At 37.8% G+C, this 12,897-nt stretch overlaps 1 protein-coding gene across 4 annotated transcripts in view; it reads right to left on the minus strand.

The window, feature by feature from the left end:
• Window positions 1-12,897, minus strand: part of crebbpa (CREB binding protein a) — a 50,456-nt gene that overhangs the window by 14,771 nt on the left and 22,788 nt on the right. For all 4 annotated transcript variants that reach the window (XM_048182844.1, XM_048182843.1, XM_048182842.1 and 1 more), the window contains 10 exons: window positions 10,806-10,970; window positions 10,486-10,729; window positions 6,602-6,715; window positions 4,246-4,500; window positions 3,606-3,696; window positions 3,359-3,496; window positions 2,114-2,231; window positions 1,821-1,992; window positions 268-330; window positions 42-151 (listed from right to left, as the gene is read on the minus strand). In XM_048182844.1, coding sequence (XP_048038801.1) covers window positions 42-151; window positions 268-330; window positions 1,821-1,992; window positions 2,114-2,231; window positions 3,359-3,496; window positions 3,606-3,696; window positions 4,246-4,500; window positions 6,602-6,715; window positions 10,486-10,729; window positions 10,806-10,970 — 1,470 coding nt within the window. The remainder of the gene's footprint in view (window positions 1-41; window positions 152-267; window positions 331-1,820; window positions 1,993-2,113; window positions 2,232-3,358; window positions 3,497-3,605; window positions 3,697-4,245; window positions 4,501-6,601; window positions 6,716-10,485; window positions 10,730-10,805; window positions 10,971-12,897) is intronic.

The following is a 12,897-nucleotide window of genomic DNA, read 5'->3' on the forward strand; positions in this document are numbered from 1 at the left end:
CTGATTAAAGAAGGAATGAGAAACAAGAAATGGAGACTGACCGTAGGGACTTGGTTCATGTTGATCTGTTGATGGTTTATCGGAGAAGCGGCACGTGCTGCCATGGGAGCCTGAGACATCGGCACATTGGGCATTGCACTGAATGGATTCACTGAATGGAATAGAAAATACATCACACAAGATTGATTACACAGAAATTTTTGTTTAGAGTTGAGAAAACAAATGTGTTTCCCAGACGTGATTTGCGGCGAGGGGACTGGCAAGTACCTTGAGACACCTGCATGCGATTGATGATCTGATTTGGCACATTAGGCATAGGCACGGGTCCATCTGAAGAGAGGGGTGAGACAAAATGAGTGTTTTGTGTGTGTTTTTAACTTCATGTTGTGTTCAGGTTATTTTGACCCAAAGAGTTTTTTTTTCTCCTGACAATACTAATTAATGTCATCATATTGGACTAAAACCTAATGACTTTGATCACATGGGGTATAATGACTTCCCAAATAATTATTTGTACTTTTTTAACTTTGGAAGTTATTGATCATAGGCCTCATTAATCTGAGCTTATGCACCTTAGTTTTCTTGAGGTGAACAAGCTTGAGTGAACTTGTGTCACTCAAACACGGAGGCGCATAAGCTCCGATCAATAGAGTCCAACAGTCGGTTCAGGAAATAAAAACTCCATTCAATTTTTCCAGAGAAATTGATTTTAAACAATAACTTATAAACCTTTAAAGACAGCCTTACTGTGAGCTACAAGGCTGTTAATCGATTTGCTTCTGTTGAAGCCGTCAGTCTGTATTAAATCAACTTTACAGCAGAATTTGTGGTGAAAAACAACATTACTCATGATGCTGTACAGAAAATTAGGTAACATTTAGTGTTTCCTAAAAAGTTTCATTTGTTAACATTAGTTAACTACATTAGTTAACATGAACTAACAATGAAAAATATTTCACAAGTATTTATTAATTTTAGTTAATGTAATCTTAATATTTATTGATACATTATTAAAATCAAAAGTTTTATCAGATAACATTAGTTAATGAACCTGAACTAACATGAACTAACAAAGAACAGTCATTTTTTAACAACTAATGTTAACAAAGATGAATAAGTACTGCAACTAATGTACTGCTCACTGTTAGGTTAATTAATTAGTTAACGAACCCTGACTAATGGAACCTTATTGTAAATTGTTAATCATATCATAGAGTCGAAACAATACGAAATGCACCAAAATGTAGTTAGCTCCGCCCACTCCCATGAATCACTGCGAATGACGTAATCGTGTTGGTCTACCAACGCTCTCATACATAATATTTGAATATATGTGCATATTTTGCAATAAACTTAAAATATACTGTTTTATATAAATCAACATTTTTAAATTATAAGTTTTATATTTCTCCATTGTTTTTAATTTGATGATGTTCTCAATTCTTTGTCGCATTGTAGCTCTTTCCATCACTAAAGTACACTTATACCTTTGTATTTTTGTCAGATTTTCAAATTCTCTTTCGCTTCAAATCAAAGTTTGTAATGTTATGATTCACTGCATAGCTGGTTGACTTGGTTCATCGCTTATAATGCTGTAATGAAGACTTTTCTGAAATCCCTATGGAAGAAATTAATGGAAAAAATACTTCTGGAACCGGAAAAAGTCGGCAGGAACTGTTGCACTCTATAAGCTCAAATCAATCAGTTCCAAAAAGAAATATAAAAACTGCTAATTGAAAGAAAACAAGCTGATAAAAAGGTCCCATCCAATATTTGGTGACAGTACAGCATAATGAGAGATTTAGGGTTACAGGACTCACTCTGTGGCCGAGGTCCCATGACATTAGGCTGGTTGAGGGCCGGTGGCTGTTGTCCCGCTGCAGTCATGGGTGTCTGGTTAATAATCTGCTTCTGTAATCGAGACCTTCTCTTCTCCTCCAGTTCTTTCTGGATCTTATAGATCTTCTCCGCCAGAAAGTGATAGTACTCGTCCTATACAACACACACAGACTTACATTATTAAAATCAACATAATCGGCACTGAAGAATTTCACTTTACACACTTTATTGGCCTTAAGGTTGAAGTGTAAGCTTGACTGTGGTTTGTGCTCACCCTGCTGTTGGCAGACTCGTACATATCCCCTTCCACTTTTCGTGCGTACGCCACCAGGTTCTCCATACGGCGGTCCTTCAGGGCGGCAGGGTCTGGCGTAGGGAAGATGGCCTGCACACTAAAACACAGAGGGCAAAAGTTTAAGCTACTTATTACAAAGAACAATCAAATGGACATTAATTAAATTCAAAATATACATTATATCTTAAATGATACATCACAGGGGTGTCCAATTCTGTTCCTGGAGGGCCACTGTCCTGCAGAGTTCAGCTCCAACCCAAATTAAACACGCCTGAACCAGCTAATCAAGGTCTTACTAGGCATACCAGAAACTTCCAGACAGGCGTTTTGAAGCAAATTGGAGCTAAACTCTGCAGGGCAGTGGCCCTCCAGGACAGAGTTTGGACACCCCTGATATAACAGAAGTCTTAATTTTATTTTAACTTTAAGAGGTCTTAAATACGGTGATGAAAAGCAGGAATCGCAATACGGCTGTTTTTGATTATTAAACTTCAAAAGGCATGGATTTATTAAATAATTATGAGTGCTGCACATTTCAAAGTGAAAATGCAACGCTGTTGCACGTTCTACAGGCTAGAGGTTTCAGAGAACACACTTATGATCTACTGTTGATGAATTATGACACTGTTTACTTTATGGTGTTTGTACTGTAATATGTTTTAGATGATTGTAAGAGTGCATATTTTATTCTCCATCATGTTTGAAGGAGCAGCTGGAAGTAATAAACATTTCAAAATAAGAGTCCCAGTGTAAAAGTCCCATATTACGAAGAACCTATTTGTTATGGTTATTAATATCATTTTGGTTACAAAATATCCAATGTTTAGAACATACATTTCTCCATAATTGTTAAATAAATAAAAGCAGAAATATTTAAAAACCTAGCATACTTTTTATATTCAAATAAATTAAATAATTTTGCTTGTACATGTCTCCTTGTATCCAATTTTTAAGAAAAAACAAATCAATTATTTGAAAAATTGTCATTGTGCAATTGATTTCTGAAGGACCTTGTGACACTGAAGACTGGAATAATGATGCTGAAAATTCAGCTTTGATCACAGGAATAAATTGCATCTTAAAATATATTAAAATATAAAACAGTTTAAATTGAAATTATATTTTTACTGCATTTTTAATAAAATAAATTCAGCCTTGATGAGCAAAACAACTTAAAATATTTATAAAATATATATATATATTTTAAGAACAGGTATTACTAACAGTTTGTGTACAAGGTGGTTGCGGAGGTCCTGAGTAACATGCTCGTGCCAGGCTTTCCTCACACCGGTGGCTGACAGAGGGGCCGCTGTGGGCAGGTTACCCATGCTGCCTACCGTAGAGCCGTCCGGCATCAGCTGACTGAATGAGGGGAATCAAGAGAAACTTAGTTAGCAAACTGATTTAAAATGCCAATTTTAGCAATAAAGAGCTGGGCATGTGTTTTGGTTGGTGTGTGTCCATGTCATACTTGTTAGGGTTAAGGGTTGATGACATGGTGCCATCTGGGAGCAGCTTAGCCTGTTCTGATGTTGGTACGCCGATTGGGTTCATCTGACCACCTGGACAAAAAACAAAAAAAAAACAACACAAAAAACAAATAAAAATACATAAATGAAATTATAAATAAACATACACAAAAAAACAAACATTTAACAATAAAAAAAGAATAAATATAAATAAATAAAATATAAACTCACTATATGTAGTTTATATATATTTTATAAACAAAATTCATACATAATATATATTTACTTGTTTTTATTTATTATAAAATTTCATGTTTATACATACACACAGACACTAACAAATAAATATACATAAAATATAAACTCATACTAACATATACATAGCTTAGATACATAATTTATATAAACAAAATGTATCTATTATTAAATAAATACATGTTTATTTTTATTCTTTATACATATATATATAAAAATAACATTTAATAAAAATATTCAATTTTATATATATATATATATATATATATATATATATATATATATATATATATATATATATATATATATATATAAAACATTTCTTTAATAGTTTAATAAATATCATTTAAAATATCAGTTATTATTATGATTATATTAAGTTTTTACCGAGCGCATTGATGGGTCTCATCTGCTGCTGGTGCTGGGTCTGTGCAGTCGGCTGCCCGGGGCCCTGCGTCTGTGCAGGGGACTGGGTCTGTGTGGGGGTCTGGTTGCTGTAGGGGAGGCCGAGGGCATCATATGCCCGCTTCATGGAGCTGGGGTCGAAGGGCGTGGAGCTGGGTAGCGTGGGCGCTGTCTGCTGCCCCGTGCCGACCGACCCGATGGGGGTTTGCAGACCAGCGTTGGGAGGACTCAACATTGCTGTAATGCAGGAATGAGATGTTAGAGACCTTCTGGGAAGACGACATTAGCATATTTCAAACAAGATATGCGTGAGATTTTGTGTCTGATTGTGCTTAAACATTTGGCAGAATCTGTCCATCAAAACAAAAAGCAAAAAAGTTCAAAACCCGCCAAACAGCCATCTGGAAGAAAACATTATTTGTGGAAAAAAAGCAAAAAAACAGGGGAAGTAGAAAGGAAGGGGAGGGGGTTCGAGACGCCATTTGCATGAGGAAGAAATAGCACAGCGCGGAGTCTCTAACATGTAAATCCCCCAGTGCAAAAACAAACACTTTAGCTGCCTCGCACTCTCAGAGTCATGATGAGAGACGCTTGGCAGAGGGAGAGGCAGTTTGCAGGTTTGTTGGAGCTGTAACAGCATGAGATTTTAATGAGTCACCGCTCAGCCAGTGGGGCGGCACGATTCTCCTCATCTTTCGAGCCCCTCCCCCTCAGCTGAACGACTCCGCAAACATACACGGGTCGCATAAAACTTTCATGCAATTGCAGCTACTGAACTACAATGACGCCTTTCCTTACAGAATCCAACTGAATAACTACATATACAGAAAATAACATGCAACTGAATTTGTTTCTTACTTTAAAAACATTTTGATCTAAAGGTTTATGCCTAAATGCATGATTTGTGGACAAATATAAACAGTGATTACATATTAACTTTTTTAGTTACAGTTTATTTTAAGGTGTCCATGTTACAGTGCAACTACACACTTAAGTACTGAGTAATTAACTACATGTACTTACTATAGGGTTAGGGATAGGATTAGTTGTATGTAATTATGATAATATATAGCTACTACTATGGTAACTACATGTAACGTGTAACAAGTACACTAAAATAAAGCGTTACTCTATTTTCAATGATACTGTTTAAAAGAAGTGCACTTAATTGTATTGAATGTGCTCTTGTAGTGTACTTCAGATCTTAAAAGAATATTTTAAAAAATCTGTTTCTTAAAGGATTAGTTTATCCAAAAATGAAAATTCTTTCATTAATTATTCACCCTCATGTCGTTCCAAACCCGTAAGACTGTCGTTCATCTTCGGAACACAAATTAAGATGTTTTTGATGAAATCTGAGAGCTTTCTGTCCCTCCATAGACAGCCTACGCAACTACCATTTTTAAGCCCCAGAAAGGTAGTAAAGACATCATTAAAGTAATCCATGTGACTCCAGTGGTTTAACCTCAATTTTATGTGTAAAAAATATATTTACTAAATATTAATCTCCAATGCTTGTTCACGAGAGCACCACGACACATGCGTGTTGTGTTGAGGCGAGAGCAGATGTTTTTGCGTGAACGCACGTTGGAGATTCGTATTTTGTAAATAAATTGAGAAAATATGTTTTTTGTGCAAACAAAGAACTCACGTCATTTCATAAAATTGAGGTTAAACCACTGGAGTCACATGGAGTACTTTAATGACGTCTTTACTACCTTTCTGGGGCTTGAAAGTGGTAGTTGTGTAGGCTGTCAGTGGAGGGACAGAGATCTCTCAGATTATTAAAAAGATTTTCATTTGTGTTCCAAAGATGAACGAATATCTTACGAATTTGGAATGACATGAGTGTGAGTAAATGATGACAGAAGTTTCACTTTTGGGTGAACTAAAACTTTTATATTTTTTTTAAAGTACACCACGTCTGTAATAAATACATATTTTAAAAATATGCTAAATTGTCCTTTTTCACATCGGCATCACAGGATGCTCATCAAGTTTTTTGAGAGAACATCCAAAAAAGGCAAAGCTGGAATCTAAACAAATCTAATTTAAAGAAACTCAAGTGTAAGGCAGTTTTGAATTGTTTTCATCAGTGTATATTTCATCAGTTATGATTCTCATGCTTTTATAGACGCTTCATTTTTATTAAATAAATACAATTATAATACATGATTAGTGTAGTAATATATACTATAAATATATTTAATAAATAATTATTAATATAAAATACAGAAATATTAAACTTGCATTATTATTTCATATTATTTTTATTATTATAAAAATGTATTGTTGTGAAGTAAAGAAGAGGGGGATGTTTGACGCAGGAAAGACTCACGTTGCTGGTTGCGCTTGTCACTGGCGTTCTTCAGCGGGAGGCAGACAGGACAGTCGTGCCTCGTGCAGTTCTTCCAGTGCGAGATGATCTGCCTCGATGAAGCACAGTGAGCCACTGCAGAGACAGAGAGAGAAGAAAGCCTGAGCCAAAGTACAAACGCTGCAAAACTGGGAGCAAAAGGTCCTGTGGGAAAGCAGGTCTTCAAGAAACTGTACGCAGCAGACGCACACATCTGTTAAATTCGGGGCCAAGAACCCCGTATTTACTGCGACAAGTCATTTTTCTCTCCTCACAGGAAGTGAAAAACTACCACAAATGACAAATATTACAGCCCAATAGATCATAATTGATTTTTAAAGGGGTCATGAACTGCATTTAAACACCCGCTGCTACGATTGTATAATAGTTTTGCATATCAAAATAATTTTCAACATCCTCTCTACACACGTGGAATCGTTCTGAAAACTTCCGATGTTCGCCGTACATGTTTGAGCAAGAGTCTGATCCCGGATCAGAAAGCAAACCTACACCTGAATTGCCAAGGAAGTTCCAGCGACAGATTGGAAAATAAATCATCTTTAGTTATATTTATTATACATTTATTCCTTTATTTATACTTATTCCTATTTTGACAGTAGTGTCAAGTGTTTGGGTAAATATAATTAGTTACTGTACTCAAGTATCCGTTTTATCATACACAGCGATCAAGCAGTCACACTGCTCGGTTCCAGTTTCGACACTATTATGATTTATTGCTGCTCTGTGTGTTGCTCCTGATTTGAATGAGGTTGATGTTGATGGTTCTGGAAGGAAGCGAATTCTGCCAAGAGAGCCTTCAGGAGGAATCAAAGTCTGCAAGAACATGACACTTTAAGAATGATCTCTAAATGTTCATGCCTTTCCCTGGGAGTCCAAGAGAGAGAGATACGCGTGTCACCGTGGGCAGGGAACAACAGGAAATGAGCTGGCAGCGCGGAGGGCTTGCTTGGCACCACGCTTGCGTTTGAGTTGAAATGAAGCCCTGTGCTCCGGGTCCAACAACAACTACAGCACTGAGAGCAAAGCAGCCGGGCAGCATCGGGCTGCCGCAAGCCCTCTCCTGCCGTTTGCCAACTCCTTAATACTGCATTATACCATAAAGGCATGATTTTCTCTATAAATGGACTGTTATACTCGAGACAGAGCAAAGCATTTGCTCGGGAAATTCCCTGTGTTTGCGTATGAAACGTTACTGGTTGTGAACCGAAAGGTGTAAGGCCAGAAATACACTCTATGCAAGTGCAAAAACGTGACATTTGACATCCAATATTGTGGTGGCAACAAACCTCAATTGGGCAACTTTCAAACGTGCCATTGCATCGGATGTTATTCAAATAGCTAGGTATATAAATTAGTGGTAAACTTGAGTGTAGAGCTGCAGTTGTGTGACGAACACAATGCTCTAAACCCCACATCAGGACAAAAGTGTCTCATTACCACTCTCCCTGAGACTAAACAGGTCTGCAACCACATGCCTCACCCCACAAAATACAGCTGACACACCTCAGTGGATTTACACACATACACACACACACACACACACACACACACACACACACACAGAGCACGAAAATCATTCTTCATGTAACCCTTGTTCCAAACCCAAATCCAAAACCCAATTTGTTCCAAACTTTTGCAGACATGTTTTAATAAACATTACATATTGTATGAAAATTATATTGTATTACATATATGCATGAAAAGTAAAATTTGTAATTAATTTGAGGCATGTAATTCTTCATTAAATTGTGAATAAAAATGTGCATTTTATTTGCGTATTTATTAATGTGTGTTTCTCTACGGTGCTTAGCGTTAATGAGTACACCCCCTTTGAAAAGTAACATTTTAAACAATATCTCAATAAACACAAAAACTATTTCCAAGATGTTCACAAGACTAAGTTTAATATAGTATCTGTTTAACTTATAACATGAAAGTAAGGTTAATAATATGACTTAGATTACACATTTTTCAGTTTTACTCAAATTAGGGTGATGCAAAAATGAGTACACCCCACAACAAAAACTACTACATCTAGTACTTTGTATGACCTCCATGATTTTTAATGACAGCACCAAGTCTTCTAGGCATGGAATGAACAAGTTAGCGACATCCTGCAACATCTATCTTTTTCCATTCTTCAAGAATGACCTCTTTTAGAGACTGGATGCTGGATGGAGAGTGATGCTCAACTTGTCTCTTCAGATTTCCCCATAGGTGTTCGATTGGGTTCAGATCAGGAGCCACTGAATCACTTTCACCCTGTTCTTCTTCAGAAATCCATCAGTGGCCTTAGATGTGCGTTTAGGATCATTGTCGTATTGGAAAAGTGCACAACGACCAAGGCCACAGAGTGATGGTAGCATCTTCTCTGCCAGTATAGAGCAGTACATCTGTGAATTCATGATGCCATCAATGAAATGCAGCTCCCCGACACCAGCAGCACACATGCAGCTCCAGATATGGACACTGCCACCACCATGTTTCACTGTAGGCACAATGCTTTTTTCTATGTATTCCTCACATGTGCAACACCATACAGTTCAAGCCATCAGTTCCAAACACACTTATCTTGGTCTCATCACTCAAGAGTATAGAGTCCCAGTAGTCTTCATCTTTGTCAGCATGGGTCCTGGCAAACTCAAGGCGGGCTTTTTTGTGCCTGGGCTTTAGGAGAGGCTTCTTTCGTGGACGGCACCCATGCATGCCATTCCTCTGCAGCGTACGCCGTATTGTGTCACGGGAAATAGTCATCCCAGTTTGGCTTTCTACTTCTTTAGATAACTGCAGTGAACTTGCACGCCGATTTTCTTCAACCCTTCTCATCAGAAGATGCTCCTTTCGAGGTGTTTACTTCCGTGGACGACCTGGACGTCTCTGTTCCATCTTTTAAAAAATTTTTTTACACTTTTGCTACAGTATTCTGACCGATAAGTAAAGCTTTGCTGATCTTCTTCTAGCCTTCAACTTTCCGGTGTAAAGAAATTATTTTCTTTCTCAGGTCTTGTGACATTTCTCTTCCATGTGGTGCCATTGCTGACAGCATGAAATGGGAAGGGGTTTTAACACCCTTTTATAGTCAACTGTCTGCTGGACACCTGTGTAATGAATAATTAGACTCACCTGTGGTTGAATTCTTGTTTAATTAGACATTTGTAGTCTAAAATTTAGCTTTGCTCCAGAGACTTTCAGTGGGGTGTACTCATTTTTGCATCACCCTAATTTGAGTAAAACTGAAAATTTTGTTCTCCAAGTAATATTATTAACCTTACTTTCATGTTATAAGTTAAACAGACGTTATATAAAACTTAGTCTTGTCAACATTTCGGAAATTGTTTTTGTGTTCATTGAGATATTGTTTAAAATGTTACTTTTCAAAGGGGGTGTACTCATTTATGCTGAGCAATATTAAAATTAATATGAATTAGCAAAATATTAAAGTTAGCATGCAAGAATTTTTAAATCAAACATATCTCATCATTTGGCAATTGGCATTCTTTTTTCCAAATATTACTAACTTACTAAAAAAAAAATCTTAATGGAATCATTAAGGAACCAGAATTGTTAGGAATTGGAAAGAAGTAGATCTTATAAGACAGCATAAAACATACTTTTTAGAACAAGAATCACAACCATTCTCTTTCGATTGTTTTCACTATTTACTCTGTACTGTCTATTCTTGCCACCTTCAGTTTATCAGCTTTGTAATATCGGCCTTCTGTAACTATAACACTATCTGCACAACTTTTCATGTTGTGGTCAAAGCAGCGTGTGACACTGGTGCTGAAGATGCACTGAAGCCCATACGAGAGTCATGTGGAAAAGAAAATTCGATGTCGACTCACCTTGGCAGGATTTGCCGGCCTGGCAGTGTGTCATGTGGTTGAGGACGTTCTTCATGGTCCTGCAGTGGGGCAGGGCACAGGCTCGCACCTCGCCGTTGGCCTGCTCGCGCCGCTGGCACTTGTGGGCGTGGAGCAGCAGAACCAGCTGCTGCTGGATCAGCTTGCGCTTCTCCGGGTCGGCCGTGGGGCCTGCGGACACACCCTGACCTGCCACCATCCCCACCGACACCTGCTGCTGCTGGGGCTGCAAAAGTCAGCATCACAGAATTAACTTTTGCCTGCAAGCTCCATCCAGTTTTTGAGCATGATGGGAAACTCACCATGTTTGGCACGCTGGTGACCGTCGCTCCCTTTAGGTCAGTTGGAAACGGGGGAAGGCTGTTGGGAAGACCGCCTTTATTCTGAGCATTCACGCCAGTCGTGCCCATTTGTTGCCCTCCACCCTGGTACTGACCAAATGGGCTGTTGCCACCTGCCATGCCCATCTACAAGAGGAAGAAAAATGGAAATATTATATCCATATATAGTCATCAGAAGGTCCAGACACAGAATCTCACATCTGAAATTACACCTGGTAAACAACACAAAATTTGATTTCTTTAAGCAAAATCCGCCAACATTGTAAATGATCTTCATTACTGTAGTATGGGATAATTTACCATTTTCAAGTGTAAAATTCAGTAATTTCAATGAGAATCAATGCGATCAAGAATTTTGCAAGAGAACGCAAAAATTTCAAGTTCAAGTTGGTCACACAAATAAGCCACGTTAACCAACATAAAACTAGTTTGTTTGAAAGTGACTTATGTGTGAGCTATGTTTCACTTAAAAGGTAGGGTAAGCAATTTCGGAGAGGCTTGCAATAGCAAGCTAGCTCTGAAAGCATGAGATCCCACCCACAATTCAGAGCGTCTCCAAAGCCATCCCTCCTCCAAAACACATGAACGCACACAGCAGTCTGCAAAGCGTCACGAGAAATGGCGTTAAATTACCTCATGTATAAAGCACATAGAATATCACGGGTTGCCATCTTGTAATTACGGTTACAACATGGCGTGAACGCAGCATAAGTTTGTTGTTTTGGTTCAGGAGGAACTGTAAAATACGGCTACTGTTTTTTTTTTTAGGCACTCAGTGACTGTCTGTATACAACTCTGCATAGCCTTACTGAACGCACTGACAACACATGATGTCTGTGTACGAGGAGGTATGAAAATACATGTTGAAATACATGTCAATAGGCTTTATATAACTTTTCATTTTTATTTCAGTTTTAGTTATTTTATTACATCAGTTTAAATTAAATGAAAAAGAGAAATGTTGCCTTGGCAACTAGCTGAAATAAAATAAGTTTATTTTTTATATTTTATTTCATTTCAGTTAACATTTATTTTATTTCTATTAACTAAAATGTTTTAGTTTTAGTTAATTAACTATAGTAACCCTTCCATTTTATTCAGTGATGGCACTAAAAATCCTCACAATACACATTTCTATGAAAAAAAACAACATTTACCTTATTTTGCCATTATATTCATATAACATGAGCATTTGCATTATGCAAAACTTCACGGCTCAACAGCCAATTAAATATTACTGTCCCACACGCATATCAATGAAAAACCACACAATTTTGATCTAAGCATTACTACATTTTTAGCAGCTCACTATGATCTTGAGCAGAGAAGGGCTTCCACCGTCAGACAAACCACCCTCCCTCTTCCTGTGCCTTTCTCTGTGCTGATCTCCAGCAGTGTGCCGGCCGTCCACTCTGTGTTGACATCGCTCCAGCAGACCAGATGAAAGAGGCCAGCGGAGTGGCACACGCACCAGCAGCCCCTCCTCTCTGCTCACTCATTCATGCACACCAACACACTTCTCACGCTACTCTCTCTGCTTACTCATCCACACACACATTATCTCTCTCTCTCTCTCAGAGCAGCCAGGATACTCTTTCCCAGCAGATCTGAATCGTCCCCAGGATTTCCTCACTATGAACTATAGATGCACTGATGTATTGGTTGATGATATTTATTGGCCAAATTTGATCAATATACAACCATTGGCTATAGCGTGAAAAAGGCAGATATAACAAACCAATTATTCATTTATTATTTAACTGCGTGAAGGCACTGAGCTGTATAATGTCTGTTGCATAATCCAACATTTTTCTCTGGGTAAAATAATTAAATACTTGCCAAAACACAATGAAATCTGTACAAAATAAAGCAGTGCTCGTCAATAAGCACCATCCAGGGGCAGCGTGAATAACGTTCGGGACAAATGAACTGTGCAACACAGTCACTGTCCCGATCAGGCCAGTGCTACATCTTTGCAAAAGTTTATCCTTTGCATGTGGTTTTCAGCCTTGTGAATTTAAATATTCAAGTGCAAGAAAACACAAAAGAGAAC

The sequence above is a fragment of the Megalobrama amblycephala genome, linkage group LG2 (genome assembly GCF_018812025.1).
Source record: "Megalobrama amblycephala isolate DHTTF-2021 linkage group LG2, ASM1881202v1, whole genome shotgun sequence".
NCBI classification, from domain to species: Eukaryota; Metazoa; Chordata; class Actinopteri; order Cypriniformes; family Xenocyprididae; genus Megalobrama; species Megalobrama amblycephala.